Here is a 23,075-nt window from a genome sequence, read left to right as displayed (position 1 = left end):
AAGACGTTCTTAAATGAAAAACAGTGTAATAATAAAAATATAGATACTCAACAGAGGCTGCTGGCAAATTAAAAAAGAAAATTAATAATGCGGCTTGCTACAGGGAGGGCAATCGAGTTCCAGCCCAGTTGCATCTCACCGCCGTGGTAGAAACCAGGCCTTGCTTTCTGTCTTGGACCACCAAATAATTATTACATGTTATTAGAGCAAAATTAAATGTTAAAGTGCATTTATCAAAAAACGAAAAACATAACACAGCAATATTTAGGGCACCTTTCTTCTAAAAATTTTAGTTTTATTCCAGTAAATGAGCCATAAAGCCCTTCAGTGTTAAGGCTGGAACAAACCTTAGAAATAATCTTATTTTTCCAGTAAACTGAAGCTCCACACAGTGAGCTGGAGGCTCAGACAGGCTTTCCTTCCACATTCTTCTCAGTATTTCAGCTAGGTTCCCAGCAAGGACCCACTGAAAGTACTGAAAAGAGAGTGCTTTCCCTAAATCCTCTCTGATGGGAACAGAGTCCAGCCTCATCTAGATCTTCCCAGGAAGGTCAGCCTCTGGCAACTGCTGTTGTCTAGGATTCAAACACAGAAATCACTTAAAGAACTATCCAACCATACCACAGACACACAAATTACTAAAGAAAGAAATCCTATTAAATTCAACCTAGAAAATAAACCCTACAATAGAAGCACTCTGTTGAATTAATGGAGTGAAAACTAGATTTTAAAGGCTGGCTCTGACATGCTGCTACAGCTCTTCAGACCTGGACACTCCCCGCTCCGCACCAGGCAGGATAGATTTGGGGATCCATGTGATGCTAGACAGGTCTGATGTCCAAAGTGAACTGGGAAACTGAGTTAGGTCCCAAGTCCATGTCCCCACAGACCCTTTATTCTTCTCTGAAAATTCTAAGAATGAGATAAAGTCAGAAAAGCTCTCAAAATAAAAGCATCATTAAATGCTGTCAAAAGCAGGTGAGGCCTGGCTTAGTCTTTTGTTTGGCAATGGTACCTGTGATCAAGCAAACCAAGGGACCCAGTCACATTGAAAAGACAAACATTCTTCTTAAAACTTGGAAAGTTTCCCAAGTATATTTTAAAACCTAGGTATATTTTTCTAAGCCCGTCGAATTTCTTGGTTTATTGAAATTCAAATCTGTTAAAGGGAATCATCTGTCTTCCAAGGGAATTAACTGCTTTTTAAGGTGCAGCAAATCTTATCTGTGTTTGAGAAAGGAATCCTGTAAGAAGAAAGTTCTCACTGTAGAAATGGGAAACTCCCCTTGACAGGCTGGCAAAAGGTAGACAGCAACTTAAAAAGGGAATTAGGTATCATGTGATAAAATCCCCTCTAGAAAATAACTCCCTGAAAAATTACCCAATTAAGAACTTCTATCTTTAGACACATTGGTAGTCTCTTTTTATTTGATGGTTGACATTTATTAAGCACATATAATGAGATATATGAAGTTAATCAGCACTGAGATTAAAAGAGAGATTTCTGTGCTTGAGGAATTTGAAGTCTACCAAAGGAACACAAGCTAATAATTTAGAACAGGATGGGCAAGCTTTTTCCACAGAGGGTGAAATAGTTCCAGTGACACTATTTAATAGAAGTCAGTGCCAGTGGCAAAACGGCTGTCTTGTGCTACTCAAATCACTCACTGCTCGAGAATCCAGTCCTCTGCCAAGACTGGACCATTCAATGTAATTACCAGTAAAGTGAGATTTCTATATGCCATTTTACTACTGCTTTCTATATGTCCTATGTCTTTTTTCCGGTTCCTTCATCACTGCCTTCTTCTGTGTTGAATAGTTATTTCCTACTGTACCATTTTAAACTCATTGTCATTCCCTTACTATGCATGCTTATTTTCCTAGCGGTTACTCTTAGAATCACAATTACTGTCTCAAATGACACATTAACTTGGAAGGGTCCAAGTTAAGGCCAACTTAATTTTAATAGTATACAAAAAATTTCTTCCTATATAACATCATTCTTCTCCCCATATGGTGTTATTTTCACACATTACATGTCTATAAATAGTGTGCCAATCAACATCCATTTAATTATTACATTATTCAGTTGTTTTTTTAATTATAGAGGAAATAAAAGGGGTAATTACAAGCAAATGTACAAGCATACTCTCTTTCCTATATGCTTATGTAGTTATGTTTCCTGGTACTCTTTATTTCTTCATTTGGATTTGAGTTACTAATTCTCTTTCATTTCAGCCTGGAGGACTCCTTTCAGTATTTCTTGTAGGTTAGATCTGTTAGCAGCAAACCGTCTCAGCTTTTGTTTATTGGGAAATATGCTAATTTTTTTCTTTATATTTAAAGGCTAGTTTTTGCAGGATATAGAATTCTTGGTTTACAGCTGTGCCTTTTTTTCTTTCTTTCAGTACTTTGAATATGTCATCCCACTGCCTTCTGTCACTGTTTTGATGAAAAGTTAGCTATTAATCACACAATTGTGGTGTGACAATTCACTTCTCTCCTGATGCTTTCAACAGTTTTCTCTTTGTCTTTCAACAGTTTAATTATCATATTAGGCTACTCTTGCATTACTATGAGGAAATACCCAAGACTGGGTAATTTATAAGGAAAAGAGGTTTAACTGGCTCATGGTTCTGTGGGCTTTACAGGAAATATGGTGCTGGCACCTGGAGGCCCTCTAGAGAACCCTCAGGAAGCTTTCAATTATGATGGAGGGTGAAGGGGGAGTAGACACATCACATGGCCAAAGCAGGAGCCAGCAAGAGTGAGTGGGCAGGGTGCAAGTGCCACACAGGTTTAAATGACCATAGCTCACAAGAACTCACTACCATGAAGACAGCATCAAGCCGTGAGGGAGCCATCCCCATGATGTAAATGCTTTCACCAGGTCCCACCTCCAGCATTGGGGATTATTATTCAACATGAGATTTGGGTATTGACAAATATCCAAACTATATCAATTATGATGTGTCAGGCATACATCTCTTTGAGATTGTTCTGCCTGGAGTTTGTTGTGCTTCTTGGATGTTAGATACATGTCTTTTATCAAATTTATGGAGTTTCAATGACCAAGGGCATAAAGCATGTAAAAACTCAGTCTGAAAACAGCGTCTATTAAAACAAACATTACCACATAGAGTCTTTCAGGTAACTCTGCTACTCAGGGAGGGGGTTCCTCTTAATAAGACTTCTGCCCGATCCCTCATTTGCCACCTGTTATTTTTGTCAATTTGTCTTATCAATAATCTATCTCCTTTCTTAAAATTATGTGGTTACAATCCTTGGGTGACAAGAAATATATATTATATTTATTTTTATTCCTGACAATGCCTAACATGGTGAATTGCACACCGATGTTCAAAAAAAGTTTATTGATTGGCTAAATGAAACAAAAGGATTCAATCTAAAAAATTTTATTTTGGGACCACAACTGTTATTCACTAAGGTAACATAATCTTCCTTAATTCATATTTATGAAAAGCTTTCTTGTAAAAGAGACAGTTTTTAGTAACTTATACATTTGACATGATCTCTACCAGCATATTCTTTATTTTTTGATTATTCAGATAATGCATTTATAATGCATTTAAGATTTATGGATATTTACTTCACCAATATTCTGTACCTACAGAGTAACCACCTCAGGTAGAAACAAATTTCTGAAATTTCATTTATTCCTTCTCCACCTATTATTTCTTAAGAGACATTCATCATACACTTAAATTATACTGCAGGGGACAGAGTGCCATTTGTACATATTTAGTTGGAGTCTCTGCAAGCACTTTCTTCTCTCACAGTTATCCCCAAAAGGTCAAATGTGTTTAAATCACATTTTACATAATAGAATAAAAGGCAATTAGCAGCTTTCAGAATATCAGTTTAAGTTTTTTAAATGACAGTTTTAAAACTTAATAATATACTCCTCAGGAGAGCTCTATGTACAAAAAATAATAACACCCGAACAAAATCATTTCATGAATGCCATTTCTCAATCCTGGCCCCCAAAACTGTAGAATCCTAGAATCGTAGAAGACATCTTAATGGACACATGCTATATATCCCAGCCAGGGAAGGGTGCAAGGAGCTAATGGGGGTCCCAGAGCAGAGGACTCACCACCTTCAGAAACAGCATGTACCCCCTTCGCTGACCGTAGAATTTCTATTGTTACAGTTATGAATGGTTTAGGAACAAAGAAAGGAACGTTCTGCCTGCACCCACCAAATATCTACCAATTATGTACAAAGAGATTGCAGGTGTCAAGGGTAAGGAGACAGAGACAGAGATTTCCTTCTCTACCTCCCATGAATGTGTGGATGGGCTTCTTGGATAAGTATAGTGAGGGTTCTGAATTCACCTAAACACAGGATGGATGAGCAGGTGAGTTGCAAGGGGTTGGGGGCAAAGCCATGGGAGTCAGGCCCTGATGTTGAAGGAGGGCAATGGATCAGAAGAGCCCAGGGAAGTCCTGAAAGACACAGATGGTGGAGGGACTTTGTGCAAGGCCAAGAGAAGCCTATCTGGTGAGAGGCCAGTGAGGCGAAAGGTGCAAGGCTACAGAAAAGGAAGGAGGAAGACACCTCGAGCTGTGACACACCCTCACTGCTGGATGCGGCAGCAACACCTGCGCTGTCATATGTCCCCGTGTGTCTGCATTTACTAGATAACCACCCACCCTGGATTTTTTCCTGCAATATTAAGTGATATTTTGCTCTATCATTAAATAGTGCCTATACCTCAAGATGATGATATTGGAATATGTGTTTTTAAAATGGTTTTCACTGAAGACACATTCTTTTAACTGCCAAGTCTGATTCTTTAAATAAATATTTTTCACTTAAAGAAAACATAAATGATCCACTGATGTTATTTACACCATAACTGCAGTCATTTGTTTTTAAAATTATCTTAACCGCAGATGACAATACCAATGAAACAGAATCTTTTCTCTTGTATGTAGAGAAAATCATATCAAATGTTTGTAGGTACGCAAAAGGAAAATATGAAGCTTCTTACTAAATAAAATAATCAACAAGACAGAAATGGAATGAAAAATTAGGCAACCCTCTGCAGCATTACAGACGTGGCTAGAGCAGCTCAGTATAAAGCAGACAATATTAAAAGCCACTACCCTTGAAATCTATTTATTTTATCTCAGTGTCTTTCAAAATTTAGATCACTACAGAAAGAGGATACTAGACTGGAACAATCTCAGGACTCAGGTATAACATTCTGTGGTCAAGTCTTTTATTTTAGGGATTCACAACTGCTTTATGATTGAGGTAGAGAGTGCTGAACTTTCTTTGATGATTAACTTAAGTTTGAAGTAGCATTGTCTGTAGATTGAATAAAGTGCATATCTCACTATTTCTAATGCCTGTGAATTGTGTTGTGATTAATAATTTATGAATGATTTAAATGTGTAACTGATTCAGTGTAGCATTTTTTCACTTTGCATTTTGTGGGTCTTGTATCCTGTGACCTTGTTGAAATCAGTTATTAGTTCAAGGAGTTTTTATATTGGGGGATTTTCTATGCAGATAATCATGTCAATTGTAAACAGAGACAGTTTAATCCCCCCTCTTTTCTGCTGTATATCCTTTTCCTTTTTTTTCTTACCTTATTGCAGTGACTAGAACTTCCACCCCATATTTAAGAATAAGTGCCCTTGCCAATTTCCTTACCTGAGGGAAAAGCATTCAGTCTTTCACATTGAACATGATGTTAGTTCTAGAGTTTTATTGTGAATGCTATTTATTAAATTGAGGACATTTTCCTCTATTGTTAGGTTGCTGAGAACTTTTTAAATCATGAATGGGTGCTGGATTTTGTCAAATGCATCTTCTGTGACAATTATGATAGTCTGATTTTCCTCTAGTAGCCTGCTAACATGGCAAATTATGTAGACTGATTTTTCACTGTTGATCCAGCCTTGCATTTCTGGAATAAATCTTTCTTGGTCATGGTATATAATTCTATTTAAACCTCTTTGTATATGATTTACCAACATTTTGTTGAAGATTTTCTGTTTATATACATGAGAGATATAGGTCTGTAGTTTTATTTTTCATTTTGTATTTTCTCTACTGACATACTAAAAGTATATTATTGTCATATGAAAGTCTGGGAATAATTTTATATTTACAAAAGAATCCTTACATGACAAAAGATCGGGAATTGCCAGGCTAAATGGTCACTTTGCCAGGCTAAATGTCCCTTTCACTTTTATGGAACTATAATTCAATTTATGAAGAATACTCAAGTATTAGAGAGTGATGAAAAAGACATTCTGGTGAAGGTATCAGGCATCAGTAATTTTAAAAAGCAAGTGCTCATCCAAGGGCGGGGGAAAAAAAACTAGTTACCCAAAATGGGGGCATCAGTTTGCCTTCTGAGTTTTTTCTAGTAACATTCAAAATTCTGAGCTGAGTCTAGAGATATCTTAATAAAAATAAACTGCAATAAAACAAGTTTATCTGACATTGTTTTTCAGGTTTAAAGGCAACAAATTAATGTTCTCAAATATGCAATAACTAAGGAATACAATGTCTTCAAGAACTTTATGGGAGCAGAAAATTATTTCCATTTGTTTGAAAAAAAAAAGCACACTCTTAAACTAGAGAATTTTAAGGAACAAATTTTATTTTCAATTCAAGAAGACTGGTTCCAATCACAAAGGCCAATTTTGTTTCATGCAGAACACAGAGGTAGGATGATGGAGAATGACTAGATTTGGCATTAGCTAGATTAATACAAACTCTTAATTTTTGGCTTTTGGCTTTGTCAGCTTACTGGAATTCACGGTAGATCTATAGATGATGAGATAAACTGTACAGCCAGCTTGAGAATAATTGTAACAGAATTGGTATAAGCTCCACCTCAGCACTGCTTTCATATCAGCATTTAAACAATTACATTGTATCAGTCCATTTTCACACTGCTTATAAAGACATATCCAAGACTGGGCAATTTACAAAAGAAAGTGGTTTAATTGACTTACAGCTCTACATGGCTGGGGAAGCCTCACGATCATGGCAGAAAGTAAGGAGGAGCAAGTCACATCTCACATGGATGGCAGCAGGCAAAGAGGGAATATACCAGCAGGGGAAAGGCTAGATGTTTATAAAACCATCAGATCTCATGAGAACTCACTATCACAAGAACAGTATGGGGGAAACTGCCCCCATAATTCAATTATCTCCAGCTGTCCCCATCCTTGACACATTGGAATTATTATAATTCAAGGTGAGATTTGGGTGGGGATGCAGAGCCAAACCATATCACACCTTATTAAAATTTCAAAATACAGTATACATAGATGTTTTTCCTTATACCACTTATGTTATCAGGAGATGATGAATTTTAAAACTTTAAGTGCAGGGGAAGTTTATCTCTTAGAGATAATAATGTAGTTAAAATTAGCAGTCACATAGAAAGGCATGCACATATTTAAACACTAAGTTAAAATGCTGGGCTCAAAACTTCACATCTAATAATTTTGAATACTATTTTAACCCTTAGTATTTGAGAGAAACAAAGTGAATGCACACTCCTTTCCACCAAGCTATTTTATTTTATTCTTTTCAGGGAAAAATTATAACAATCTCTGAAAGCCTTACAAGTTATCAAACTCCTTCATGCTTTCAAAAACTGATCTCTGTAGCTAGGGTAATGTAATAAATAGATATTTTATAGAACTGATCAATGTAAGCAATAAAAATTCTGAATCATTTAAATTTCGTGTAAACAATTTTTTTCACAGAACCATAGAAGCTTATATTTTAAAAGATCATCTACTCAATTTGATTGGTTTATCTGCTCTGGAAATGCAGATGCTATTTATTTTTAAAAGTCTGGACATGGGAAGAAATGCCAGATATAGGTGACAGGAGGATGGAGGCAGCAAACCACATTGCCATGTAGGTACCTATGCCACAATCCTGCATGTTCTGCACATGTACCCCAGAACCTAAAGTGCAATAAAATATATACATATATAAAGATACAAATATTTTTTTTAAAGTTTGAGGTGATGAATATCCTAATTACCCTGAATTGATCATTACACATTGTATGCATGTATCAAAATATCACATGAACCCTTTAATATGTATAAGTATCATGTATCAATAAAAATAATTTTTTTAAAAAAAGAGTCTGGACTCTACCTTCACCTTCAAACCAATTAAACCAGGTAATAGATCTCACGAGCTGTCTCTGGACCAGCTGCAAATCCTTGGGTCTCATCCCCAATCTACTGAACAAGAAATTCTGGAGATATGGCCAACAATCTCTATTTAACAAGCTCTGCAGGTGGTTCTGATGCCTGATAAATATGAGAATCTCTGACCTAAGGTAAGGCCAGAGCATCACGGGTATGTCCAACTTCCCAGCTAATTCAAATGTGCAGCCAGTTTCAGACTCATTGACAGAAATGGGAAGATCACAAGCGTAGAAATATGATCAACTTTCAGAAAGATGCAGGGAAGAATAAAAACAGACATATATATGAGTAATAACAAGAGTGAATGAAGGCGTGATCAGAAAGCCAACACAAATAAAGGATGATAGATGTTTTAGATTAGTCGTTCTCTAATGATTTCTCAACAAATGATTACACAGACATCCCAAGGCCATTGGAGGGAAGAATCGCCTGGCTCAGCATGAGAGGAGGGGCTAGGAGCATGCTTCTGCCACCAGCTTCATTTTTCCACCCTCCCGGCACAGTCAATGGTCCCTAGAGGCCTCCTGAAGTCCCAGTGCTACAAGATGCAGGCTCTAAGAACCAATCAGAAATGATGCTCTGTGACTCCTTGAACAATGCAATGAACCTTTAGATACTTGACATAAGCCCATTATAGACTGCGGGCCTTACACATCATCTTTGGTGTCCCACTGCAGGAGTCCTAGGGGAACCACAGTGCAGCCCACACAGATGCAAATGGGACCCTGAGAGCTTTGCCTGCAGGGCCTGGGTGGTGACTGGGGATCTGCCCTTCACTTGGCCTTTGAATGTCTGTCTACTCTGATGCTCACCATACTGGGAAAGTTCTATGTCGGGCCCGGGTCATTCTTCATTAGAACCAGACAAAGGACCATCCGTGTTTTTACCCATATGAGACATGTTAGCTAGATTGCCTCAAAACAAGAGCACTTGTTTTGGCCAATCTAGCAAAAAAAAAGAAAAAAAGAAAAAAAAAGACCTTCATAGATCACAATGTCTTTAGAATAATGACACATAAATAGGTCCAGTTTTCATAATCAATATCCAATATTTTGCAATACAGTACTGTGGTATATGGTGTCCCATAGAAAACCTACAGCAGGCCCCAAACATCATCCTAGTTCATGGGTTACCACATATCACTACTTCCTAAGAGTCAAGAATTTAAACAGTGGAGCTCAGTTCCAGTCCATTCCATCAGCAAGGGTTCTTTTCTTTACTATGCCTTTTCTAATTGCTGAGAGTCTGGAGCTACACAATGTGGCCTGGGAAATCGGTTCTTCAGCAGAAAGGGAGAGGCTTTCTATCCAACAGTGCCAATCAAATCTCGAGCTCTCAGTTCAGCTCTTCAGAAGATTGTCTGAAAATGGCAAATGGAGCCAACATTGAAAAGATGCAGAGAGAAAATTCAGCTGAGGTTATTTCCAATGAATACAAAGGTAAAAACCCTCACCGGCCACCTTCCCTTCTTATTCACCACTCAGGATTATGGCTTCTCCCACTATTTCTGCACCTAGAACAAAACCCAAGAATCATCTGACACAGGAACAGGGGCTGGTGGGGAGGGATGGGGGCATCTGCTCAAGAGTCAGCACTGTGAGGGGCACCAGCACCAGGCCCCACAGAGAAGTGACAGCCAGGGCCCACCTGGGTGTATGAGGGTCTTGCCCAGTCAAATAGACATCCTCAGAACACCAGGATGGCAGCTAAAGTCAAAAACGTGAATGGGAGTGAAACTGCCATGCAAGAAAAGAAACCACTATCTATTATCCCGCAGCACTTTCACGAGTCAATGAACAAAACATCCGACTCATGCATTAGAATACACGACACGCTCTCCTTAGACACCTTTGCCTTATGCAGATACAGCCCCATCAAAGATGTCTTAAGCATTTTAAATTGTTCCACAGGCTCAATTTTTCCACTTCTAAAAGAGAAAATATCAAAATATGGTTAAATAAAATCAAATATAATTACCATTTCATGATTTTTTTTGTTTCCAGGACAACAAGTAACTGAATTTTAAGCCACCTACTCTTTCTTCTACATACAGCTTTTAAAATAAGTAAGTCAATAAACAAATCATTAACATCTACTTGAGAAATACCCTTCCAGGCAACATTTTTAATGGCCGAGAAGAATATGGTTACCTTTAATAGAAACCCACTTACAAATTTAAGACATGGAAACTGTGTGCAACAGTATAGATTAAAATTTACAAATTTTAGACAGTAATTTTCCAGAGGAAGTAGCCACATTGATGTATTTTCCCAGTTGGCGACTATGTGGTTTACGTAAATGAATTTAATAAATCCTTTAAAGCAAGAACGCGATGAAGCTGCACAATAGGTTGTTTTCCTCAGTGTGATGCTGCTTCAGCATGAGCACTTCGGTATTCACAGGTATTCATGACTATGAAAGGGAAAGGGGTACGGGGACAAGCTGTCCTCTCCTGCTTAGACCTTGGGTCTTAGTGAACAGATCAGCATGAGCGCTGCACTGCCTCGTAGCATCTGGGAGAATGCGGAAATGCAATATGATTTTGAGCTGAGCCTCAAGAAGTTCTGAGCCTTGCATGACTCATGCAGCTCCGCAATCATCTCTCCTCCCGACTCTGACTTGTTATATCCGGGCCAAAGGAGGAATTTATCTGTGGTAAATATTATCCAGAGGAAATCTGGATAGAAGTGAGTTAGGATAAAAAAGATAGAAGCACAAGAGATCGGGCTGGGGGAGGAAAGGGTTTTACTCCCAATGTGTAAACCCATACAATTTAGTTAAAAGCAAAAGTAATTTACCTCGAGTATTGAGAAAATGGTCTCAGTCTCCCATATTGCAGAGCACATCCCTGCTCAGAAGAGCACAGAGAGAATCTGTTTCCTATCTCCAGGATACAGGACAAGAAAATGTTTCCAACCACATCACTATATTCATCAGCAGGAAACCAAAACTGTTGCTTATGCATGTGAAACAGCAGGCATTTCAGCCACTAAATATCCCGGAGCCTGTCACCTTATGTGAAAGCAAAAAGCCTAGGAAAACAGCAGCTGCCTTAGGGCACTGAGACACCCAGATCTATATAGGAAGCATCGGTTTTCTTTGAAGTAAACTGAAAATGTGGGTCTCAGGCAGCCTGACTTCAAAGGCGCACTCAATATTTCTCCCTCAATCTGATGCTGGGAGAAAAAGTGTGTCCTTGGGAGGCTGTCTTTATTTAGTGATGGAAAAGAAGGTGCTTCAGAATTGGTCATGATATATTAGGGGAAAGTCTAGCTAGGAAGCAGATGCTTGGCATAATGCAACACACTCCCATACTTCTCTGGGTAATTTAATTCTGTTTACAAGTTCTTCTGGAACTCTTGATTCAGAAAAGTTTGCACAGGTTTAGATCTTTGCAGAGCATGTTATTATCCCTATCGAAATTTGTTTTAGAAGTAGACTCAGCTGAAACTCTGAGTAAGAGGAACTGATTAGAATGACAATATGCAGGAAGTATAGTCTATCTAACTATAAAATGCAATAGTTAGCATTTACATTTAGCAAAGTGAGTTATGTCTTTCGTGCCATGCCTCAAGCTTTCTACACACCAGTAGCATCTGGGAAGGACAAAAGGAACATCACATCTTCAGCATGCCTGTAGAAAATAGCAACATTAGTTACAGTACTTTTCTTGATACTTCCATTTATGTGCTTACAGATCACAAGGAGAAAACAAAGAAATAGCCATTCATGCAAGTTCAAATGCAAGCAGAAGGCACTTCTTTGCACAGTTTTGTGAATTCACACCCCAAGAAGTTGTTCTAGAGGTTACAACAGCAACACAAGTTCCACAAATCACATGAGGTATTATTGTTAGGATAAAATTTTTCTACTCCTATATTTGAATAAAGTGCAAAAAACATTCAATTCAAAGGGCTTATTCTTTAAGACCCTCACTTATGCATATGTACAACTTCTTTGTCTGGTCAACAAACTTGAAAATATATCACTTCCCAACCTGTCTAACATTTTTCTTTCCTTTTATCCAAAGAGTTATTAATAACATTGCAAATGTAAACACTGGTCACTGAAATACGATTAATGAAAGTAAGTGAATGAGCTAAAAAAGTTAGCATGCCAAAGGCTTATGTCTAGTTTGTATTTTTATCTAAAATTTGATGTTCCATGTGGAGTCCTGATTTGGCACAGATGTACATTACACATCATCGGTTTTTTTTTTTTTTTTTTTTTTTGAGACAGAGTCTTTCTGTGCTGCCCAGGCTGGAGTGCAGTGGTGCAATCTTGGCTGACTGCATCCTGGACCTCCCAGGCTCAGGTGATCCCCTGTGTCAGCCTCAGGCGTAGCTGAAACTACAGGCATGTTCCACCACACCCAGATAATTTTTGTATTTTTAGTAGAGCCCAGGTTTTGCCATGCTGCTCACACTGGTCTTGAACCCGTGAGCTCAGGCAACCCACCCACCTTGACCTCCCAAAGTGCTGGAATTATAGGCATGAGCCACCGTTCCTAGCCAAATCCTTTTTAAACAAACAAAAACAAATCTTGCTTTTGTTTCCTCCTGAAACATATCGAAGTCTTGCAGTCTGAAAAGTACTTTTCTGATCCAGGATAATTTAATATCTTCATGCCATTTTCTCATTGTAAACACATATCCATATGAAATTGCCATGAAAACTACATTTGAAATTCAAGTGGTGATGGTTTTGACCCCACATTAACATTTTAGAGAAAATAATATTTGGTGGAAATGTGCATTAAGCATTATTACAAATTTAATGAAAAAGCATGCATTTGTACAAGATAGGATATCCCTAGGTATATTCAGTCTCATGGCTTTTTTGAATGTTATCTAAATCGAACATGAAATATACTTTATCTATAGGCATGACCATTACATTATGTGACTTACTGAATTCTGTCTAGTCTTCAGCCCCATAGAAATTATTATCTACATCAATTTTGCTGATTTTTTTTTTCATTTCTCTTTCGAGTAGGTTCCATTCAAGGCATAATGAAAACCTTTGTCAAGTACTTATATAAAATTTCAATACCCAATTTTATTCTTAAAAACTCATTTGCACCTTCCACTACTCGGGCAGTGGTCTCTGACTCTGTTTCCTTAATTCTATAAAGACTAATTTCACAGGATAGATTTTAATCTATCCTGCACCCCAGGGTCACCACCTGCAGGACTACTGCCCCCCAGGGTCACCACCACAACACTGAGCTGACTCCTGAGAGAAATGGACCATACCTCACAACCACCAACTTCAGAAGCTCTGTAACCTAGCTACAAATGGAAGCAATGCACCTGTGCAATCAGACTTCAGGAAGCCTTCTTTCCACTTAATAGATGTGTCTATGTAAATGGCCCCCAGAAAAATCATCATTGTGTGTCCATGGTCATATTTTAAAATACATAGTTCATAACATTACTTCTCTTAAAATTAAAGAATTAAAGCTCAAATTTTTTTTCTAAATATATTTACTTTAAAATGTAGACTCCAAATATTCCTGACCATTTAGATGGGCCAGCCCTTAATCTATGAAGAGTTGAACATATCCATAGAATTCTACTAAGCTTTCATTTCTGAAGAGGAACAAAACTATACATCATTGTCTTTTGTTTCTGAAATGTAATTTCGAAATAAAATAAAATTGAAAAGTAATTCTCACTAGACCTAGGAATTTCCTAAATGGATCAAAGTACTTTTGAACACAGGTGGGATTTAATTAAAATGACATGACTTGTTGTTAGGAGAACAAGTTGCAGCATTGCTTACTAGTTCATTCTGTTTGTTTCTGTGTCTGGTCCACTTATAAGGAAACTTAACAGTAAGGACGCTCTAATATTTCATTTATCACACGTGGGTACAATTGGTGGATGGTGGGGTGTCTATCCGACTTTTGTTTTCTTTATTATCGTTCAGATCTGAATCTTTGCGAAGGTGACACTTGAACACTTGCTTATAAGCCTTCCTGAAATTTTCAGAGAGAAATGCATATATAATAGGATTCACCGAGGAATTGCTGTACGCCAGGCAGTGGGCGGTGATTCTGAAGAAGAAGGAAGCCGGCGTCAGCGGGAAAACTCCAAACTCAACCCAGAGATGGATGATGTGGTGAGGCAGCCAGGAGATTCCAAACACCACGACCACCACCAGAATCGTCTGTGCAGTCTAGAAAAGAAGAGGAGGAGGAGGAGGCGGCGAAGGAGGGGGAGGAAAGGAGGAAGCAAGGGAGGAGGAGGAGGAGGGAAATTCATTGATTACAACAGAAAAAGAATCCAGCATTTTAAAATACACCCTAAGCTAATTTTATGTGTATTTTCATGAGATAAAAAATGGATACAACTGCTTTAAGTGTTAACCTTCACTTTCCATAATACTTTTGTTCATAAATTCTCCAGGACCTGTCATTACCTTCCAAAGTAATAATTTTACGATATAAGTGAAACGCATTATGGGAAGTATGCTTCGAGTCATGGAATTAGAAAAGTGCAAAGATTAGGGGCTGTAACTTCTAAACCAGCAAAACTGTTCAAGCGTGGCCCCACTGCAGCGGTATCACCAGCAATGCCTCTCGGAGGAGCGCTGCACTTTGCTCCAAATAGTCGGTCCCCTCCACGAACAAGTGTGTAGTTGTTTACTTCTCCTTGTTAAACGTCAGCAAATTCAAGACCTAATTAATTGATGCATCGACGTGTTTCATTTCAGTTTCAGTCTATGGACCGCATTATCCCTTTTGCTTTCTTTCATTTCAACTCTTTCTTTGCTGCTCCTAAATAAGAAATACTTAGAAGTCAGAGGCAGAGTCTTCATGTTTCTTTTGTGGTTTCTACTGAGAAAATGATCGGAGGAAGCCGTGGCTGATTAGAGACCTCAACAGGGGAGGACAACAACCTCCTGAGATCAACAGCCATGCGCCTGTGTGCCTGGCCACAGCCTCCTCGCTGGCCACAAACCTATGGGGCTGGAATTAAGCCTACAGCAACTTCGCCTGTTCCACACATGTTGGAAGAGAAGAGCTCGGTAGCTTAGTTTGTGATTAATTGAAAACTCCATCTCTCTGGATTCAAGGAAAAGACAATGATCAATTTTATTAAAATGCTTCAATTACGGGAGTCTACTGTTTTCTAAACTATAAAATACAAAGCAATCAGTCGGTTCCCTCCTCAGACGGACTATTCTATAACAGGTGCACCTCAAAACCCACACAGCCTCTAGTGCCTCGATGGTCACAGCAGAGCCATCGAAACTAGCAGACCGATGATGGGGCCACATGCATTATTTCACCAAGTCCCCTTTACGACCCTATCATGACCCACAGGTTGTGGATGAGGAAACCGAGACTCGGGAGGGGAGAAGCAAACGCCCACTGTCCCACAGCTGAATGCAAAGTTGGGGCTGGCAGCCAGGCCAACTTAACTCCCAGCCCATGCCCCGCACAGCTGGGGTGCAAGGGAACCTCTGGTAAATCAGGGGCCACACCTCCCTCTCTGCACACAACACACAACACGGCTGCTTCGCAAGAAGCATTACACTAAATGTGTCAGCAATAAAGGCCCCATGAGACAACCTCCATCTCAGCTCCCTGGCTTGAAGGGAGAGAGCACTTCCATGTCCTCCTCTGTTTGACGGCTTCAGCAATCTGTTCTCTTTGCCAACGAGTTTACTTCTCATAGGAAAAAAGAAACATTAAGCATGTAAGAGGTGCACACTTTCAGCCCCTTGTCCAAAGATTAGGACTCAAGGAACCCCTTTCTCTCAGACATACTCCAGGCTACAATACAGGTATTAATCGACTTACGACCTATGCTACTTACAACCATTAGACTTTACGACCACAATTGCTAGCCACGACTGCTCTGCGTCTGGCAGCGCAAACGTTGACCAGCTGGGCGTACGACAGTGAGGACCAGCTTCTGGCAGCACTACGATCTCCACGTGCATATAGCCTACTCAAATTACGACCAAATCATGTTACGACCAGTCTGTCGGAACCAATCATGGTCATAAGTCGAGCACTAGCTGTATTTTAGAGCATGCTTGGACATGGGGAGAGGAAGCATCAGTGTGAGCCAGCAGCAATCCCACTGACATGGTTTGTCTGTGCCCCCCGCCCCCCAGATCTCAACTTGAATTCTCGTTTCCATCATCCCCACACATCATGGGAGGGATCTGGTGAAAGGTAATTGAATCATGGGGCATTTCCCTCATGCTGTTCTCAAGAGAGCCAATGAGTTCTCACAAGATCTGATGATTTTATAAGGGTTTTCCTCTGACCCTTTGCTCTCATTCTTCCCCTTCCTGCTGCCATGTGAAGATGGATGTGTTTGCTTCCAGTTATGCTATGATTGTAAGTATCCTGAGGCCTCCCCAGCCCTGTGTAACTGAGCCAATTAAACTTCTTTCCTTTATAAATAACCCAGTCTTGGGTATGTCTCTATTAGCAGTGTGAGAACAGACTGATACAGTAAATTGGTACTGCAGAGAGTGGGGCACTGCTATAAAGATACCCAAAAATGTGGAGGCAACTTTGGGACTGGGTAATAGGCAGAGGTTGAAACAGTTTGGAGGGCTCAGAAGTAGACAGGAAAACGTGGGGAAGTTTGAAAGTTCCTAGAAACTTGTTGAATGGCTTTGACCAAAATGCTGATAGTGATACAAACAATGAAGTCCGGGCTAAGGTGGTCTCAGATGGAGATGAGAAACTTCTTCAGAACTGGAGTAAAGGTCACTCTTGCTATGCTTCAGCAGAGAGACTGGTGGCATTTTGCCCTGGCCCTAGAGATCTGTGGAACTTTGAACTTGAGAGAGATGGTTTGGAATTGGAACTTATGTTTACAAGGGAAGCAGAGCATAAAAGTTTGGAAAATTTGCAGCCTGACTATGCAGTAGAAAAGAAAACCCCGTGTTTGGAAAAGAAATTCAAGCAGGCTGCAGAAATTTGCATAAGGAATAAGAAGCCAAGTGTTTGTCACCAAGACAGTGGGGAAACTGTCTCCAGGGCGCCTCAGAGGTCTTCATGGCAGCCCCTTCCAGCACATGCCCAGACGCCTAGGAAGAAAGATGGTTTCATGTCCAAGCCCAGGGCTTGCTGCTTTGTGCGGTCTTGGGACTTAGTGTCCTGTGTCCCAGCTGCAGCTAAAAGCAGCCAAAATATAGCTCAGACCATTGCTTCAGCGGCTGTAAGCCCCAAGCCTTGGCAGCTTACCCATAATGTTGGGACTGCAGGTGCACAGAAGTCAAGAATTGAGGTTGGGGAACCTCCACCTAGATTTCAGAGGATAAATGGAAATGCCTGTATGCCCAGGCAGAAGTCTGCTGCAGGGGCAGAGCCCTTATGGAGAACCTCTGCTAGGGTAGCGTGGAATGGAAAGGTAGGGTTGAAGCCCACACACAGAGCCCCCACTGGGGCATTGCCTAGTGGAACTGTGAGCACAGGGCTACCATCCTCCAGATCCCAGATCCGCAAACAGCTTACATCCTGCACTTGGAAAAGCCACACACTCAACACCAGCCACGAAGCCAGCTTGGAAGGGGGTTATATCCTGCAAAACCACAGGGTTAGAGCTGCCCAAGGCCATGGGAGCCCACCTCTTGCATCAGCATGACCTGGATGTGAAACATGGAGTCAAAGGATTCCCACTGAATTCAGACTTGCATGGGGCTAGCAGCCCCTTCATTTTGGCCAATTTCTCCTATTTGGAATGGGTGTATTTTCCCCAATGCCTATAACCCCGTTGTATCTAGGAAGTATAAATGGTACTTGCTTTTGATTGTAAAGGCTCATAGGTGAAAGGGACTTGCCTTTTCTCAGATAAGACTTCAGACCCAGACTGTTGAGTTAATGCTGGAATGAGTTAAGACTTTAGGGGAATGCTGGAAGGGTATAATTGTGTTTTGAAATGTGAGGACATGAAATTTGGGAGGGGCCAAGAGCAGTAAGACATGGTTTGGCTGTGTGTTCCCACCCAAATCCAATCTTGAATTGTAGTTCCTATAATCTCCATGTGTGGTAGCAGGAATCTGACAGGAGGCAGCTGAATCATGAGGGCAGTTACCTTCATGCTATTCTCATTATAGGGAAAGAGTGCTCATGAGATCTGGTGGTTTTATAAGGGGATTTTCTTCCCTTTACTCTCATTCTTCTCCTTCCTGCCACCATGTGAAGAAGGACGTGTTTGCTTACCCTGACACCAGGATCGTAAGTTTCCTGAGGCCTCCCTAGCCCTGTGGAACTGTGAGTCAATTAAACCTCTTTCCTTTATAAATTACCCAGTCTTGGGTATGTCTTTATTAGCAGCGTGAGAACAGACCAATGTACCCAGTCTCCTCCCAGGCCTCACTTGGTTTCATAGAGCAAGAAAGCAGACCTCCGCCCCTGGCCTTCTCTCACAGTGCACAGGTGTGGTGAAGGGTTCACCTGTGGCCACCAGTCTGTTTCCTAAACAGAAATACTCTGACTAAAATGGATGAGTGGGAGAAGAACAGTTGGAGGAAAAGAAGAGAAGGAGAGAGAGGAAGAATGAAAATAGAGCTTTGTATTTCTTGTAACTTCACATGGAGGGAAGACTAAGACACAGGAAAGTGACTCCACAGCTGAGACAGCACTGTCCCACCACAGACTTTTCCTGGGGACACAGGACTTTCTACAACCATTCTGCATGGACCTCACAGCCTGCAGGACTATCACAGAGTGGTGGGAACCACACTTCTAGGAGGGGAAATCCTACATGCAAAAGGACTCTTCTTATCAATTCCCATGAACTGGAGTCCCACTGCAAAAGAAAATGACAACCAGGCTCTAACTCATGAGATACCAGCTCTTCAAAGATTGACACAAGGTAGCAAAGACGTGAGATGAAGTTTATCAAACAGAGGGACTGGAAGGCAGGAAGCTGTGTCCAGGATCCAGGCAGAGGCAGCAGAGGGAGGGCTAGATATCAGGTTAAGACCAGGACAAGTCCCACTAGCAAGGTGGACAGGAGGTGAGCATGAAGCTCCCTATCGAGAGGCACCAGGGATTGCACAAGACCCCAGGACTTACAGCACGTGTGTGTTCGCACCTGCCAGGCCATAAGCTGGTTGTACGACCTTTGCAAAATGCCATAAAGTCCCTGAGCCTCAACTTCCTAATCTGAAAGTAGGATGAACCAATGCAGTGATTCCTAGACCATGCCTCGTCTACTTAAATAAGACAAACAACTCGGGTATAAAACTATGAGTACGGGTTTTATAGGCTACAAGCTTACATATTAAAGCCATTTACTGCAGGACACACAGAGCAAACAGATAATGTGCTCACGTATATTAAGGGAGTGCCTGCTATCAATCCATTTATCCATTAGTGGATGAGAAATGCCATTCTCAGATGATTCAATCAAAACAATCTAGATGTAATTATACCTACAAATAGAATATAAAACATCATCTTTTCTTTTTAAGACTATCAGACCTTCTCTCCACTTCATAAAATAATCACCCTCTGGGTATTGCATTTCATTGCTTCTTTAGACATTTTTACTAAGTACAAAGCAGAAATCTATTCCAACAACTTCCTGATAAGATCCATGCCTTATCAACGTCCACAAGGCAAATGGTAGTGTGTCCTGAGGCCGGAGCGTTTGCTGTGGCAGTGTTTGCGAACTTTGTGGGTCTGCAACTCATTCAAAGTTTACCTTTAAATTTTTACTGGTCACATTGGTCTTCTTAGAGTCATGGACAAGAATCAGGTTCTTTTTCTTGGTTTACCAGCAGCTTTGAAATGAGATGGGATTACAGTTTGCAGCATAAATATCAGGAAAGAAGGCTTAATGGGCATTTGCATAAACTATACCATTTGTGTCAGATTGTTCCCAAGGCCATTTCATAGAAGGCTTGTCAACACTGACCGTCCCCCCAGCTACGTATCTCCAGGAGATTACTATTTTCTTCATGTTTATGAAGCATCTTGGCCATTGAAGCTGAAGGCCTCCTACTTGTTAGAAACCAACTCCCTGCAAACAGGCCCTGGGCCCCTAGTCCTGCTGTCTTTGAGCAGAGTCCAATTCAGTCGTAGCAATAACCATGTGGCAAATACACCCTTGTGCATGGTTGAAAACAGAAGATGATTTTTATCTTCATTCTTCCCTTGCAAAGGAGGCTGGTAGAAGATGGGACATGGGGCAAGAAGTTTCATGCCACTAGAAAACCGTCTTTCTTGATTTACTCCTGCTCCACACTGTCAAACTCAGGAAACAATATGCGTAGCATAGACTAGCTCAAAGTTAAAGATCTGGCAAAATAATGCATGAGTACTAATTTCAACCCTGGGATTTAAGTAGGTTAGTATGTCCATCCTTACCCAGTGCAAAGCTTTTTTTAAAATTCAGATAGCTACACCTCATCTATTATGGCCCTAAAGCAATTGGTAGAGGTTGTTAGTTACCCAAGAATCCTCCTTTTCAAAAGCTCAGCCAGATACAGCGGCTTATGCGTGTAATCCCACCACCACATTGGGAGGCTGAGGCAGGAAGATCACTTGAGGCCAGGAGTCCTAGGCCAGCCTGGGCAACATACTGAGACCCCATCTTTAAACGCCATTTTCAGATAACTCAGCTGGGTGCAGCAGCATGCACCTGCAGTCCTAACTACGCAGGGGGATGACTGAGGTGGGAGGATCCCTTGAACCCAGCAGGTTGAGGCTGCAGTGAGCGATCATCACAGCACTGTGTCCCAACCTGGGCAACAGAGCAAGGCTCCATCTCTAAAAATAAATGTAAAAGGAGCTCAGGATGGTGTTTGGAGAACCACTGATGAATTACATAAAAGCCACACCAAAAGGAAAGTTGTCTTACCAACCTCAAGTTAAAGGTAATAAAAAATGCTTTGTTCAGTATCAACCCCTAAGGCTGAAGCAGCTCCTCTCCTCAGAAAGAACTGGAAAAGCCGCTTCCTATCTTTCCCACAGAAACATCAGAAAATAACCAAACGCCAAATCTGCAGGAGCTTGATTTTAGACTTCCAAACTCCAAGACTGCAAGAAATCCATTTCTATTGTTTATGGACCACCTAGGATGTGCCATTTTCTTATAGCAGCCAGAATGGACTAAGACCAGTGGATCAGCTCTGAGAAAGTAACATAGAGAACTCCCCTCTCTGGAGGAGGAGGCTGGTTTTTAAAATTTATTTATAATGTGATTCTTTCTTCTCTCTTACAGGGTCCTCCGTCTCCATTAGACAGACCTGTCTCCTGTGTGTGCACGGCTTCCCTTCTTTGTCTATTTAGTGTATAGAATCCCAACATTATCTTATGATGGAGAAAAAGTCATCATCTAAAATTACGTGCTAAATCTCAATACAAAATCTTCTTATACTTGAGTTTAGGTCTTTTATTAGCATGGTACTCTTTCTGCTGAAAGTATCTGAAAAAATATTAATCTCTCTTCTTATTGTGAGATGCTCTTTTCCAAGTCATCTGAGATGTCTGTTCTTTCTTCAAAGAATTTTATTCACAATATATCTAATGGAACTTGGCTTGACAGAAAAAAAGTGACTAAAAGATGAAAACGATTTAAAAAAAAAAACCCTCACAAATCATATAAGTGACAGCCAAAAAGCTTACTGAATTACTTTAAGCCAAAGAAACGATGACAAAAAGAGCAAATGTTAAAAGAGCCCAGTGGCTTGATAGGATATCAAGAGATCCTTTAATCCCATTTTCCTCAAGAAGCAACCCTCCCATTTGGGTGTCTATCCCATTTTGAGGTCTTCCAAGGTTTTAACAATCAGCTTTGAGCCAGAAACATTTCTTTATGTCTAACAAAGCTTAAGCAAAGCATGTGATCAATCACAGCACTTCATTCTGCAGTAAAAATCCCATTCTTCTTTTGCAGTTTCTCCAAACGTGAATAACTGTTAGCATGTTTATAACGAAAGGCCAATCTCCCCACCCCATAATACTTACAACTCTCAACAGGAAAGCCCTGCATGGACGGTGGCACAGTCTCAAAGTTTGTGTCCTCACCCCCTCCAAAAAATTCATATATTGGAACCTAATCACCAAAGTGATGATATTAAGAGGTGGGGCTTTTAGGTGGTGATTAGGCCATGAGGTGTAGGGGAGACCTCATAATGGGACTGGAGCCCTTATGAAAGAGGGCCCAGAGAGCTGCCTATCTCTTCTACCCTGTAAGGACACAGAGAGAAGGGCCATCTATGAACCAGAAAACAGGCCTCACCAAACATTGAATCTGTAGGAGCTTGATTTTAGACTTCCAAACTCCAGGACTGCAAGAAATAAACTTCCATTGTTTATGAGCCACCCAGGCTATGGTATTTTCTTAAAACAGTCTGAACAAACTAAGACCAGTGGATACAGCACAGAGCAAGGGAACTTTACTTAGCCATTGAGAGAAAGGGCTGGAAACAAGTGGAGCTGAAATGAGCAAGCCCTCCACATCCCTGTCACATCTTCCATTACCCATCAAATGATGACACATGTGCACCAGTAGCAATTTTCTGTGCTGAGACCTGGGAAATACCCACAAAGAACCAGTACAGTTCCTGTCTTCAGGGAAGTTGCCATATATTCTTGCTTTCTGTTCCCTCCCAAGTTTTTCCTTTCTCGTCTCTTCTGCCTCTGTCCCCCTCTCCGCCACCTCCCTTCTCTCCACTCCCTTCCTTCCACTCCCTCTTCTTACCCTTCCTCTGCTCCTCTCTCCTATATCTTTCTTAGATGCACACACACCACCGTTACCACCACCACAGCCACCACTTTTACCATCACCACCATCACCACCGCAATGGCCACCATCATCATCACCATGGCCACCACCACCACCGCTACCACCGCCACCACCACCA

At 40.6% G+C, this 23,075-nt stretch overlaps 1 protein-coding gene across 1 annotated transcript in view; it reads right to left on the bottom strand.

Moving 5' to 3' along the window:
• Window positions 1-12,730: 12,730 nt before the first annotated feature.
• Window positions 12,731-23,075, bottom strand: part of GALR1 (galanin receptor 1) — a 19,400-nt gene continuing 9,055 nt past the window's right edge. Inside the window, exon 3 of the mRNA XM_032293772.1 lies at window positions 12,731-14,405. Within this exon, the coding sequence (XP_032149663.1) occupies window positions 14,088-14,405 (318 nt within the window). The 3' untranslated portion in view covers window positions 12,731-14,087. The remainder of the gene's footprint in view (window positions 14,406-23,075) is intronic.

The sequence above is a fragment of the Sapajus apella genome, unplaced genomic scaffold (assembly GCF_009761245.1).
Source record: "Sapajus apella isolate SASKATOON/1434 unplaced genomic scaffold, GSC_monkey_1.0 scaffold30, whole genome shotgun sequence".
Taxonomy (NCBI): Eukaryota; Metazoa; Chordata; class Mammalia; order Primates; family Cebidae; genus Sapajus; species Sapajus apella.
This window is presented reverse-complemented; position numbering and strand designations above follow the sequence as displayed.